Source organism: Clupea harengus, unplaced genomic scaffold (assembly GCF_900700415.2).
Source record: "Clupea harengus unplaced genomic scaffold, Ch_v2.0.2, whole genome shotgun sequence".
Lineage (NCBI taxonomy): Eukaryota > Metazoa > Chordata > Actinopteri > Clupeiformes > Clupeidae > Clupea > Clupea harengus.
Genome location: NW_024879926.1, coordinates 19,027 through 31,534, shown reverse-complemented (window position 1 = coordinate 31,534; position 12,508 = coordinate 19,027). Strand labels below are relative to the sequence as shown.

The following is a 12,508-nucleotide window of genomic DNA, read 5'->3' as shown; positions in this document are numbered from 1 at the left end:
TACTTTCATGGCCATTGGTAGATGACACTGTATTTGCCAGAAAATGGAGTAGGATGAGCAAAATGGTGATATATTGTAAGCATTTAGACAGATTATTTCGTTTTGTTCTGGAATTAATATATGTATAACCTGGTATTAATGTTATGGTGAATAATCAAACCTATCATGAAGAAAATAAGAACCAAGGGCACACTCTGTGGTTGTACCCTAGCAAACAAAAACAGACACATGATCTCATAAAAGATTTATTAACCCAGTACAACATACCCACCTGGAACATGCTGAAGATTAGTAGGATTACAGACATGAGGGCACATCTTGATATTACACGCTATCTTGAGGTTACACGCGCTTTCCAAGCAGAATATCACAAGGTTGTTAACACTATAGACATATATACATATGTCTATAGTTAACACAACCAAAGTTGTTAAACTGGTCTGACAGAGAATGAAAATAACAACGGGTGAGGTCAGATTTTTCACGAAGAATGATTTCAGCTGAAAGGGGCACGCCTTCAACTCGATGTGTACACGCCTGCGCAATGAGTACCGGCCAATGCATAGACGTTGCCATTTCCTGGATTCCTTGACAGACCGAAACGTTAGCTAGCTAGCAGTCGGAGTGAATTCGTGTCGACTGTCCAGAGTCCGCGAATTCAAGTCCGTCCCCATTCACCAGAGAAGGAGCAGCTAAAGATTTCAGTTGTGCAAAGGTACAGTTTTGTATATTCGTTCGATGTATGAAACCAATAGCTGTGTCATGCCTTCTTCAAACAGCAGGGAGCGGAAAAAGCCGGCATTTTGTTCGGACTAATTTTCTAGCTACCAAGCTAGCTAGTTAGCAAGACATCTTTATTGATGAAACAAAACATACATTATAATTATATAATTGCGATTTCTCACTGGATTATTTTTATGTGTATGATGGATATGTGATGCATTCAATAATATTAAACTAAAGTGATGGATATGTAGCAAGAGAAGCTAACTAGCTAGCTGACAGGGTTGTGGCAAGACGGCTAATGCTAACTAGCCAGCTGAGTGAAAATACCGTTTTAACCGTTTAAACGGTGTTCTAGCTAAATTAGTCGCATTTACTTTCTTTTACATTTAGTTTCGCGATTACTATTATTAATACCATTTGCAATAACAATCTACGAGTCAGCCAACCTTCCTAAGATTGCTGTGATTCAGGTGGGTGGTGTTGAAATGGCCAATTCATCCTACCATAGTGTAATTAGCTAGCAAGCCAACTAATCTTGAAAGATGGCTATCCTAGCCGGATAGCAGAGAGCTGTTCATTCGTAGTAGACATTCGAAGCCTATTTAGTGTCGGTAACGCTTTCACCAAATCACAAACAGCAGCTAACTGGTAAACAGAACGATTTGTGAAAGTACATGAATGTGCTACTAAGGCACAGGGAGGGTTGGTATCCTAGCCTGATTACGTTATGTTGGCTAGCTTTTGTTTGAGTAAACCTTAGTTGCATTTTGACCACGTTATCTAATATTCAAGCTATATTGTTTTCCAACAGTGTAATGTCATTCTAATTATATTGTTCACTTGCACACAGACCTTTCAGACAGCTGACGATAATGTCGCTTCATCAGTTTCTTTTGGAGCCCATCACATGTCATGCATGGAATCGGGACAGGACCCGTAAGTATTTTCTAAACCAGACTACTGTTCCCTCACTGCTTTTTCATCGAAACTGGATCTCTCATGGTAAATATATTTTCAGAAATTGCCATCAGTCCGAACAATCACGAGGTCCATATACACAAAAAGAGTGGAAATCAATGGATCAAAACCCACGAATTAAAAGAGCACAATGGACACATCACAGGTAAATGAATGTCTTGTCATTTTGATGATGTACCACTTTGTCTGCTTCGTTCTTGTAGGTAGTTTGGCCCTTCTTTATTACATTTGATATCTACATATTTAGCACTCAGTGGATTTATTGGAAGAACTGGCATGGTGTGGTTGAGAACATTCCCCATGCTTAATGTGATCCTTAATCCTAAATACTACACAGGCATTGATTGGGCCCCCAAAAGTGACCGAATTGTGACCTGTGGAGCCGACCGCAATGCATACGTGTGGAGCCAGAAAGATGGAGTTTGGAAGCCCACTCTCGTCATTCTCAGGATCAACCGTGCCGCCACCTTTGTCAAGTGGTCTCCCCTGGAGAACAAGTTTGCCGTAGGCAGTGGAGCTCGCCTCATATCCGTTTGCTACTTTGAGTCTGAAAATGACTGGTATGTTGTGGCATTTACCATGCATTTCTCTTTTAAGCTATGTGGTTCAGGCAGAATTGATGCAATCATCCATTATGTGTCCTTCCGTTACTTGTGTCAGGTTTCCAAGTTTATCTTTGCATATCTTTCAGGTGGGTAAGCAAGCACATCAAGAAGCCTATCCGCTCTACAGTCCTTAGTCTCGACTGGCATCCAAACAATGTGCTTCTGGCAGCAGGATCATGTGACTTCAAGTGCAGGTAGTGGATCCTCTATAGTGGCTTGTTTATAACCAGTTATGTGTGACAAAATTCAGGTTTTGGGGAGTTTGGAAATAGCTTTTTAAATGGCAGTAGGGAAAAAAACATTTTTAGTAAATACTGGTAGTATATATGGAGCACGTGGTATTGATAAGTCTCTCTTTTTCAAAGGGTATTCTCCGCCTACATAAAGGAAGTAGATGAGAAGCCAGCTCCAACACCGTGGGGGTCCAAGATGCCGTTTGGGAATGTGATGGCAGAGTTTGGGGGTATGGGCAGTGGAGGATGGGTCCACAGTGTGTGCTTCTCTGCCACTGGAAACCGACTGGCCTGGGTGAGCCATGACAGCACTGTGACGGTGGTGGACCCGACCAAAAGCTCAACGTGAGTGTAAAGCAGAGGCATGTTTGGTAAATTTACAAACAAAAACGCCACTGTGTGAATACAGTGGTCCAACTGAAGCAGTACTCTCAGCCTTCTGACAGTGAGTCACACACAGTATGATTGGCATGCTGTATAAGTGAATCGTATTATAAGAACTGAGTTGTTAAGTAAAATGTCACTGTGTATTTGCAGTGTTCGTCATAATGGCATAGTATTCTATATTCTTAAGTATTTCTGTATACACACAAAACATGCTTTCTCTAAATGTTGATGCAACATGTAAAGGTTTTATTCCTCAGGCATAGGCTACTGTTTAATGCTATTTCTCTGTCATTTAAAATATTCCCTCCAGACCAAGCCAACTGAAGACTGAATACCTTGCACTTCTAAGTGTGACATTCGTTTCTGAGAATAACATTGTGGCAGCGGTAAGTGATCACATTCAACAAGTAACACATTTAAGCCTCTATACTAGTGTGTGCTATATAAAGTCTTTGTAGTATGTTTTGTGTGTAAGATGAAGGCTGACTAATAATCCTCTGAAGACTTTTGTACTGTGCTACTACCCTATTAAGCATAGTTTACCTGAAAGAGTCAACACGTTGGCGCTTCATATTTAAGGTTAGGGTCTGTAAGGGCAGTGTCAATGTTTCGTTGCACTTTGACAGGTAGTATGTCATCCTGTTTCTAATGGTAAAGTTACCTATAGCTACCTGTTAGCTATGGATTTCACATTGACATTTTTTTATTATTATTGTAATTAGATTTTTTTTAATTTAAAATTCTTTAACTGTGCTTGGCTGAGTTGAATTCTGACTTTGGGCCCCTTGTCTGTTGCAGGGCCATGACTGCTGCCCAATGCTGTTCAGTTTCGATGACAGCGGGACCCTGACCTTTATTTCCAAGTTGGATATTCCAAAGCAGAGCATCCAGCGCAACATCTCCGCCATGGAGCGCTTCCGCAACATGGACAAGAAGGCCACCACAGAGGACCGCAACAGCACCCTGGAGACCGTGCACCAGAACAGCATCACGTAAGGCCACCACAGCATCACAAAGGGACACTCAGGGACATGTGCTCATTCACTGGGCCCTTTGGTCAGTTGTGTGAAGATGTTTCACAAATTTGGCCTTAAAGAAAGAAAATAGAGCAGACAGTGAAATTGAGAGAAGGGAGAATTAAAAAGCTGTACAACCAAAGAGGTCTCAAATCTTGAGTTCCTTTTTTTCAGACACAAAAGCAGTGCCTGCCACTTGCACTTTCTTGAACACACAAATCTGGCTTATCGTGGCTTCACTTTCACAAAAGGTTTATTTCTCTCAATTCAAATCTCAAAATCTGTAGCCAGAATCATGAGAAATTCATAGTACCTGTAGTTTAATGCAATGACTGATAATGTTATATTAACTGAAGCTCAGTCAAATATGAGTGTGCTTTATTGCATTTGTTTGTTCAATGTATCATGACAATGTTAAGAATTGTTCTTGTTTCTGCCATTTTGTTTTGTCCTCATAGCCAAGTGTCTATATATGAAGGAGACAAAAAAGATTGTCGTAAATTCTGCACTACAGGAATCGATGGCGCAATGACCATATGGGATTTCAAGGTTTGTTCTAAATAATAAGCAATAAATGTACACAAAACACCCTACATACACAGACTATTCTTCAGACTACAGATGACAATTTATATTAATAATCATTGTTTCCTCTGTAGACTCTGGAGTCGTCCATCGAAGGACTGCGGATCATGTAATCAAGCTTACTCAGATCACTAGCATGACCTCAGCACAAGCAATATCGCTTGAAGACTAACAAGGAGATTTGATAACATGTCTGAAAGTTTTTAACTGAAACACTACAAAAATAAACCTTAAAAAAAACAAGCTAAGCACTGAACGGCGGTGTGAACTGACCTGTGATATTATTCACTCCTACAAATGGGAATACACTAATGGAAAAAGGGTTTAGAATCTTTGGTTTTTAAAGTTCTATGCCAAAGCTGGTACCCCCAGCGGTGAGACCTCCTGATCACGGTGCTCTGGGACCCCAGAGGAACTAAAGAGTAGTTAACTTAAAAGGAGAATTTTATGTAAATGGTCTGCTAGAAATAAATGAAGTATACTACACCACGTCTGTCTAGTGTGGCCTTGTTTTGTGTGTGTGTGTGTGTGTGTGTGTTTGTGATCGATTGCTAAGTTCATGATCTTATTCTTGTTAGTATGTGAATCCTCAACAACCAATGCGTTTCACTATTTTTGTTAAGTCATTTTATTTATATCGGTTGGGTATGCTCTAAAAACATCTGTACATGTAGAGCTGTGCCCCCGTTCAGCACAGAGCATTGACATCCTCATGCGAAAGGAGTGGCTTTTTTTGGAAACACAGTGAATATTATTCAGCTGATCTCATGTGATGGCACAGAAACGATCTGCTGTTCTGAAAAATTAAGGAGAAACTGTAAGCCCCCCGGCTGCAGCCTCCTGTTCGACAGAGAGTCCCTGCAAAGGCGTACACTAGAATGATGTTTTTCCATTGCCGTGCAGCATGTCATGTTTGGGGAGTTAAAGCTGAGGGCCCTCCTCGCCTGCAGACAAACGCCCACACAAGGAAGTGGTTATGAGTCTAGGGCAGGAAGAGGGAAGTGGACTGTTTTTTTTTTTTAGAGAGAAAAACGTCTAAGGAAATACTTTAGTTCATTCAGAGGCAAGCCAGCGTTTGTGTTGACTGCTCAGAGTCCACGAACTTGGGCTTCTGGTTCACATCTTGACGACCCCCTGCTTCTGAGCTTTTTTTCCCCTACCCCCTCCTCTTTTTTCAGATACCAGGGTAAGTAGGATAACAGATGTTTTTGTTTGTTTCAGCTTGAAAAGTCATTTTTAGGTGCTGAGATGTTCAGCAGCGCGCAGGTTGCTGAGCCCTCCAACTTTAGAGAACATGACATTTTTGAAAGTCCTAAAAGTATTGAGGCTTTTGATGCTGCATTTTAGTTTAATATTTTTATCTAAATTATTTTTATTTGATATTTCTAAGGCCTGGTGGCATGTTTTGAATGTAACCAATGTGGTGGTGCTGTAAACAAATATCCCGCACATAGTGCTTATTCAAAACACTGAAACACTGAAAAGGTCTTATGTGTGTTTTTCCATTTTTTAACTGGTATGCTTTGTCTGCCTCTACATTCCTTTCTGGTCTGGTTTCAATTTACTAAGAAACTCAATGTATATATATATATAAGCCATGTCTTTCTCCCATCTTAATCCATCCAAATTAAAAGGCAACACGACCAGTGTTTTAAATCAGAAAGACAAAGAGTGTTAAACATTTGTATAAAAATCATAGTTTTACAACTTCTCTTTCTGTAAAGCTTTTGCGGAAGTTGCAGCATGCAACACCACCCATAAGCCCTATAGCATCAGCCATGAGACAAGGTAGCTGTTTCCTTGTTGAGCACGACCTCACTGAGCCTACGTCTCGTTTGCAGTGTTTGACTTGTCTGTAGCGCCCATGGCTTACCACAGCTTCCTGCTGGAACCAATCAGCTGTCACGCCTGGAACAAAGACCGCACCCGTGAGTTTACTACCTCTTATTTGCAGCAACAAAAAAGTCATAGATTTGGGGAGTCTTGGAACATGGGGACATGTTAAAGTCTCTCAAAGTAAGAAAAATATAGACAGTACATTTACATATGCTCATGTAGCTGTCTTCATGAGATGAGCAGAAGTGGTCTTCCCTTGTTTTCAAGATGTCCCGTGAAGTGGGGATGTATCAGTTGTACCGTTAGGAAGTTAAATATAACTTGGCTTAAATCCAGGTAGCCAGAGGAATTTCCTCCAGTCAAGAAGACTAGATCTTCAGTCTTAGGGTGTTTGTCTTAAGCTTTGTGATTTCAGGGGAACTCAAGACCGACTGAGAATCATAATAACACACTGTGTTTAAAAGATTAAACATGCCATCGTGTTGTTTTAGTCCAAGCTCTTCTGGTTCAAAGTGGAGTCATGGTAGAAGATTGTATGAGGAAGGAGGGCAAAGGAAGAGGTCTCAGAGACATTTTGAATGAGCTTGCACAAATGCACCTTCATCTCATTCGGATTCAAGCCCCCACCTCTCTGCTCCTAGTGACTTTAACATTTTTGCTGACTTCCCATCTGCTGAGTTGTGCATTTGCAGACTTTTGCAGAAACGCTTTTTCATCATGTTACATAAACCACCAGTAGCACATGGAACACGTCTCAGGGTGTTTCCCCCGCCCACCTTTTGCCTCAAAATCCCCCAAAAAAACCTCTTTGTGTAAGCTGGTGCCCACTTCCCAGTCTTCTGAGAGCAGGGTTTATGCCATGAGAAGGTAGACACTCGTTGCTCTAACCCTGAGGAATGTTAATTCTGAGGCTCATTTGGATGATTTAAAAGTAGTGGTTTGCAATCACACGGACGTGGTCATTTTCTCTCTGACTCAAAGCCGCCACACGTGTCTCTTTTTTTTTTCTCTTCTGCCTGATGAGAGAAGCAGTGGTGACTAATTCTCCCCTGACTTCCTGTTTTACCATGAATGGTGCTCTGTTGCTGATGTTGGATGTCGTGAACAGACCAGACCACAGAGCACGGGCGAGAGGCTCTGGCTGCTCTTGGCTACTGGCAGGCCTTCCTGTGCGGAAGCAGTAGGAACAACAAAGGCCTTATTAGCTTACATCAGAGGATGACACGAATACCAATTATGAAACATTAGGGCCAAGGCAGTTAGTCAGCTTGGTGATTTTCTTCTGGCAAAAGTCTGGTAGCTAATTTTGGCATGTCTAGTTATAAGTTATTTTGCATAGGATGTTTGTTGTAGTTGCAGTGGTGGATTGAGGGCTCTTGTGTCTTGGCAACTGGATGTGTGCTGAAATACAATGTCAGCTTTCATTTTGTGTTTGCTTATGCGATGACATGAAATAAGTACACACTGGTTCCCTTTGCTTCATCCAGAGATTGCCTTGTGTCCAAATAACCATGAAGTTCATATCTACAAGAAGGCAGGCACCAGCTGGGCAAAGATTCATGAATTGAAGGAGCACGGTGGCCAGGTGACCGGTAAGAGACCCTTGAGCTGAAAAGACAAATATCAGTGCAAACATTTTAGATGTTTATGTCTCTGGTGTCTAATGCAAGTAATATGAAATGTATTAAATGATCTGTGATATGCAGCTCTCTACTCAATAAAAGGATTGTGGTATAATGAAGTGTTTTATAATTTTTTCAATAAAACATTTTTTTTTTTTTACTGCTGATCTCTATTCACTTAACTGTTTATACTACACATTACTGACTCTTTCCATTTCTTTGCCCAATTGAATCACTACCTGTGCCATTGTCACCTTAACCATGGTGATCTAGTTAGATCAGACCTGTTCTAACTGTTGCTCTAAGACCTGGTCATATACATTCATCAAAGATCACCCTCCATTTCTCTCAGGGATCGATTGGGCCTCAGAAAGCAACCGCATTGTGACCTGTGGCACTGATCGTAACGCTTATGTGTGGACCCTGAAGGGGGACGCATGGAAGCCCACCCTGGTCATCCTGAGGATCAATCGCGCTGCCCGCTGTGTCAAGTGGTCCCCCAAGGAGAACAAGTTTGCTGTGGGCAGCGGTTCCCGCCTCATCTCCGTGTGCTACTTTGAGCAGGAAAATGACTGGTGATTTGAATCTTTGCCTCCATTCCCTGTTGGAAACAGTTATCTAGTAATATCTGAGAGAGCACAGCCTAAAACTGATAATCTGCTTATGGTGGGATGTTTGGATTGTTTTTAATGACAGATTGTGACTGTGGCACTGCCAGCCAGTCTCATGATGTGTCCTTTAGCGGCTCCTGATATTTCTCTTTTAATACCCGCACTAAAAGATGGTGTTTAGTATTTATGGTACTCAGACCTTCTCCAGGCTATGTTGACATTAATCTGAAGATTTCAAGTATAGCTCAACCATCTGTTCCCATGGTGCCAGCCATACCAGCCATCAATATATAATGGCAATATAATTGTGCTGTCATTAGTCTCATCAAATCTTTTCTCATGACGATATTGTGACTGACTAACTCTGCACGACCAGCTTCATAATTTAGATAGTGCATGCGGGTGTGGCATTAAAATTCATATTTTGAAGGATGACTAGCATTTGCGCATGAGGGGCCCATATGGCACACTGATGTGGTAACACTAGCAGGGGAATACTGCTTGTGTATTTATTCCTGAACCCCCTACTGTTCTCACAGCACTGGGTCAGTGCCACATAATCCTGTCGGCTTCAAAGACTGGAGTTACTGTCCACTGATGTCGGTAAAACCGTGTAAAGCTGATTTGCCCGGAATGTCCATATTCCGAAATGACGCATGAAACATATGCGGTTCCCATGGTGAATGGAATATCCCCGGTTTCTCGTCTGTGATTTTTTTTTTTTGTGTGTGTGTGTGTTCTAGGTGGGTTTGCAAGCATATCAAGAAGCCCATTCGCTCCACCATTCTGTGCCTGGACTGGCACCCAAACAATGTTCTACTGGCAGCGGGGTCATGTGACTTCAAGTGCAGGTGTGCATGAATGTCAGGCTGTTGGTTTTTCTGTGTGGTGTTGCCAGTGCCAAATGTCTATGGCCTATTGCCAACATGTATTAATGAAATGAATGCCAAGTCTTATTGTACTATATTATGAGTTATTTTGTTCAGGGCACTGCTTAAAGATGTCTACGAAATGTTATTAGAAAATGTACTAGCTTTAGGAACGTTTCATGGGTAATGGTGGGCTAAAATAGCTAATCTGAGGGCTTGTTTTTCCAGAATTTTCTCTGCTTACATCAAGGAAGTGGAAGAGAAACCTGCGCCCACCTCTTGGGGCTCCAAAATGCCCTTTGGGGAGGTGATGTTTGAGTCCAGCGGCACTGCTGGCTGGGTCCATGGAGTCAGCTTCTCTGACAGTGGAAACAGAGTGGCCTGGGCCAGCCATGACAGCACACTGGCTGTGGCTGAGGGGGGCAAGGCCGCTGTGTGAGTAATGCTATTTGTGTGCTCATCATAGCAACAAAAACATGGAACCAACTAAAAATGATATCCCCAGGCCTTAGTACTCGGTAAACTGGTGGAGCATGGGGAGGCCTGGCAACACAGAAGTTGTGGTTTCACGCCTACAATTGACTTAAAAAGACCTTAAACTTACTTTATATGATTTTGCACAAGTCTCTATGAAATAACTGAATGTAATATAACTCCACTATGGAAGGCTTTCAGTAAGGAAGTTGCAGGATCACTTAAGAAGTCACTGGAGTGGTTTCTAAGTGCATATCTAGCTTTTGCGAATAGGACACCTTAGTCATTCTGTGAGTAATAGTGAGGGCAGGTATATGCAGCAGAAATGACTTGGGGTGAAACTAGACAAAAAGAGAGTCAAATTACAAAGGCAGTGAAAAAGGGAACTGGAGCTCACTAAAGATGTTGCCTGAAGGGGTCAGGAGAACACTCTGTTTATCTTTAACAATGCTTCACTCTTTTTTCCCCCCTATATGAAACACTGACAATAATATATACTGTGGTGTTTTGTGTGCTCTTCATTATTTCATATCAAAAGAATCGCCAGTCTGTCCTCCGCGACTCTGCCTCTCGTGTGCGTGACCTTCATCACAGAGAACAGCATTGTGGCAGCCGTGAGCACATTCTCCCTATTCTCAAAAACTTGCTTCAAAACAGTGGAGAGAAAAAAAGCTCCAATGAGTCCTGCCTGTTGTGTGTGGTGTCTTTCCAGGGCCATGACTGTTACCCCGTGCTGTTTGTGTATGATGCTGGGAAAGGGACCATTACTTTTGGCGGGAAACTGGACGTGCCCAAGCAGAGCGCACAGAAGGGCCTGACCGCCAGGGAGCGTTTCCAGAACCTGGACAAGACGGCCTCTGAGACCAAAGAGGCCGCACTGGAGTCGCTGCACAAAAACAGCATCAGGCAAGAGACACACTTTTTTATAGCGTTATAATACTGCCTGTACTAGTTTTGTATGCATGACTATTAGGCAGTGCATGAGACATCCACATTTCATATAACCCCAAACATGTAAAAAAAAAAATCTGTTTTGATCATTTCGAGTTTTTATCTCTGGTGTAACATTTCAAAATTTAGATATTATTAGCTTAACTTCTCTGCCTCAACAGTTATACAGCCAGTGTAGTCTGAGTCACAACATGTCTTTCAATCACAATATTTTGTTGAGGCATTCAAGGGTTGGCCTCTAGATGGACTTGATCCTCCTCCACACTAAGGAAAGTCCCCGACTGAATAATAACTCACGCCTCATCTCCTTCTCTCTTTGTGACCAGGCATATCATGTGTCCCCTCACACTGGCCTTTATTCCATCCTCTTCATCCCAAGCCTGGGCATTAATTATTTCATGACCTGTGGCTAAAAACAATACAATTGTGTATAACAGATCCTGACACTTTGTCCTCTTTCATCCGTAGCCAAATCTCAGTTCTGGAAGGTGGGAAAGTCAAGTGTGCCAAATTCTGCACCACTGGAATGGACGGGGGAATGGCCATTTGGGATGTGAAGGTAACCAGCCAGTCATATTTCTGCCACTATCTAAATTTTGTGCCATGAGTTGTTATATTTCCTCCCCCAGTGTGTTGAGAAATAATGTTATCCACATCTTATTTCAGACCATTGAATCTGCAATGAAGGACCTGAAGATTCAGTAAATGTTGAGTGATGAACTGCATAATGATATGGTACTCAATGAGCTTTTTTTTTATACAAATACTATAATAAAACAAGTGTTTTCTTCTGTCCCTTTAATCAACCAGTGCCAAATTGGCATAGCAAAGCTATTGTGCTTTCAAAAACTGAAGTTGTTACTTAAAGCGGTTTGTCAGTGATATGCAGGTCATAAAATGCTTTCTGTTTAAGTCAAAATATGAATGAATGAATGTTCTTATCCGTATAAAAAAATAAATAAAATGAGATTTGAGATCTAACGTGGTTCTCTTTGATGAAATCATTTAAATCTCTAACAGATTACACTGCACCCTACAAACAAACAAATAAACAAATATGTAATAATTTCGGTTCCATCTTTGAATTCAAATCTAAAGATTATGTGTTACACAGAAGATATGTTCTTACAAATCATGGAAATCGGTCATTGTATGCACACACAAATTGTTTTTTCAGTTAATTATTTATTTGACCTTTATATGGAACAATTCACATTTTATACAAAAATCATTAGAAAACAAATGATAGGGCGTTTGAGCTGTAGAGTCCATTGGTTGTGGCGATAGTCATTACATTAATCATGTTGCTGTGAGTTCTGGCAGCATTACACCAGAAGCATGAAGATTTCATATAACATCGCAAAAAAAAATCTAGGTGTTTTGAAGGTGCTCCACTTGACCATTCTTTCTTGGCCGTCTTGATGGAAAATGTTGTGTGTAGCTGTGTGGTACACATCCCAAACACAATTTCCTGTTCTCTCTAAAATTAGAACCTTTCCAAACATTCTGATTACTTCTGCATGTAGAGGTAGTGCTCCTGGGGACTTTGCCCTATAAAGATACTCCTAGTGCCCAGGAGACACGCAGGCTCTGATTTGACCTGGTCTGGTCCTGG

General features: G+C 41.5%; 2 protein-coding genes across 3 annotated transcripts; both read left to right on the top strand.

The window, feature by feature from the left end:
- Positions 1–539: 539 nt before the first annotated feature.
- arpc1a (actin related protein 2/3 complex, subunit 1A) lies at positions 540–5,019 on the top strand. Of its 2 annotated transcripts, none has more exons than XM_042705521.1 (10): positions 540–715; positions 1,577–1,662; positions 1,745–1,849; positions 2,042–2,264; positions 2,396–2,503; positions 2,675–2,887; positions 3,240–3,315; positions 3,728–3,921; positions 4,404–4,494; positions 4,605–5,019. In XM_042705521.1, exons 2-10 carry the CDS (start codon positions 1,599–1,601, stop codon positions 4,641–4,643), a joined length of 1,113 nt encoding a protein of 370 aa, XP_042561455.1. In that variant the 5' UTR covers positions 540–715; positions 1,577–1,598; the 3' UTR covers positions 4,644–5,019. The 2 variants fall into 2 exon arrangements, with proteins under 2 accessions (XP_042561455.1, XP_042561456.1); XM_042705522.1 differs by lacking the exon at positions 540–715 and adding an exon at positions 1,174–1,196.
- Positions 5,020–5,567: 548 nt separating this feature from the next.
- On the top strand, positions 5,568–11,874 carry arpc1b (actin related protein 2/3 complex, subunit 1B). Its single transcript, XM_042705523.1, has 10 exons — positions 5,568–5,716; positions 6,372–6,458; positions 7,854–7,958; positions 8,341–8,563; positions 9,343–9,450; positions 9,697–9,903; positions 10,481–10,556; positions 10,655–10,848; positions 11,362–11,452; positions 11,560–11,874. Exons 2-10 carry the CDS (start codon positions 6,395–6,397, stop codon positions 11,596–11,598), a joined length of 1,107 nt encoding a protein of 368 aa, XP_042561457.1. The 5' UTR covers positions 5,568–5,716; positions 6,372–6,394; the 3' UTR covers positions 11,599–11,874.
- Positions 11,875–12,508: the final 634 nt, after the last annotated feature.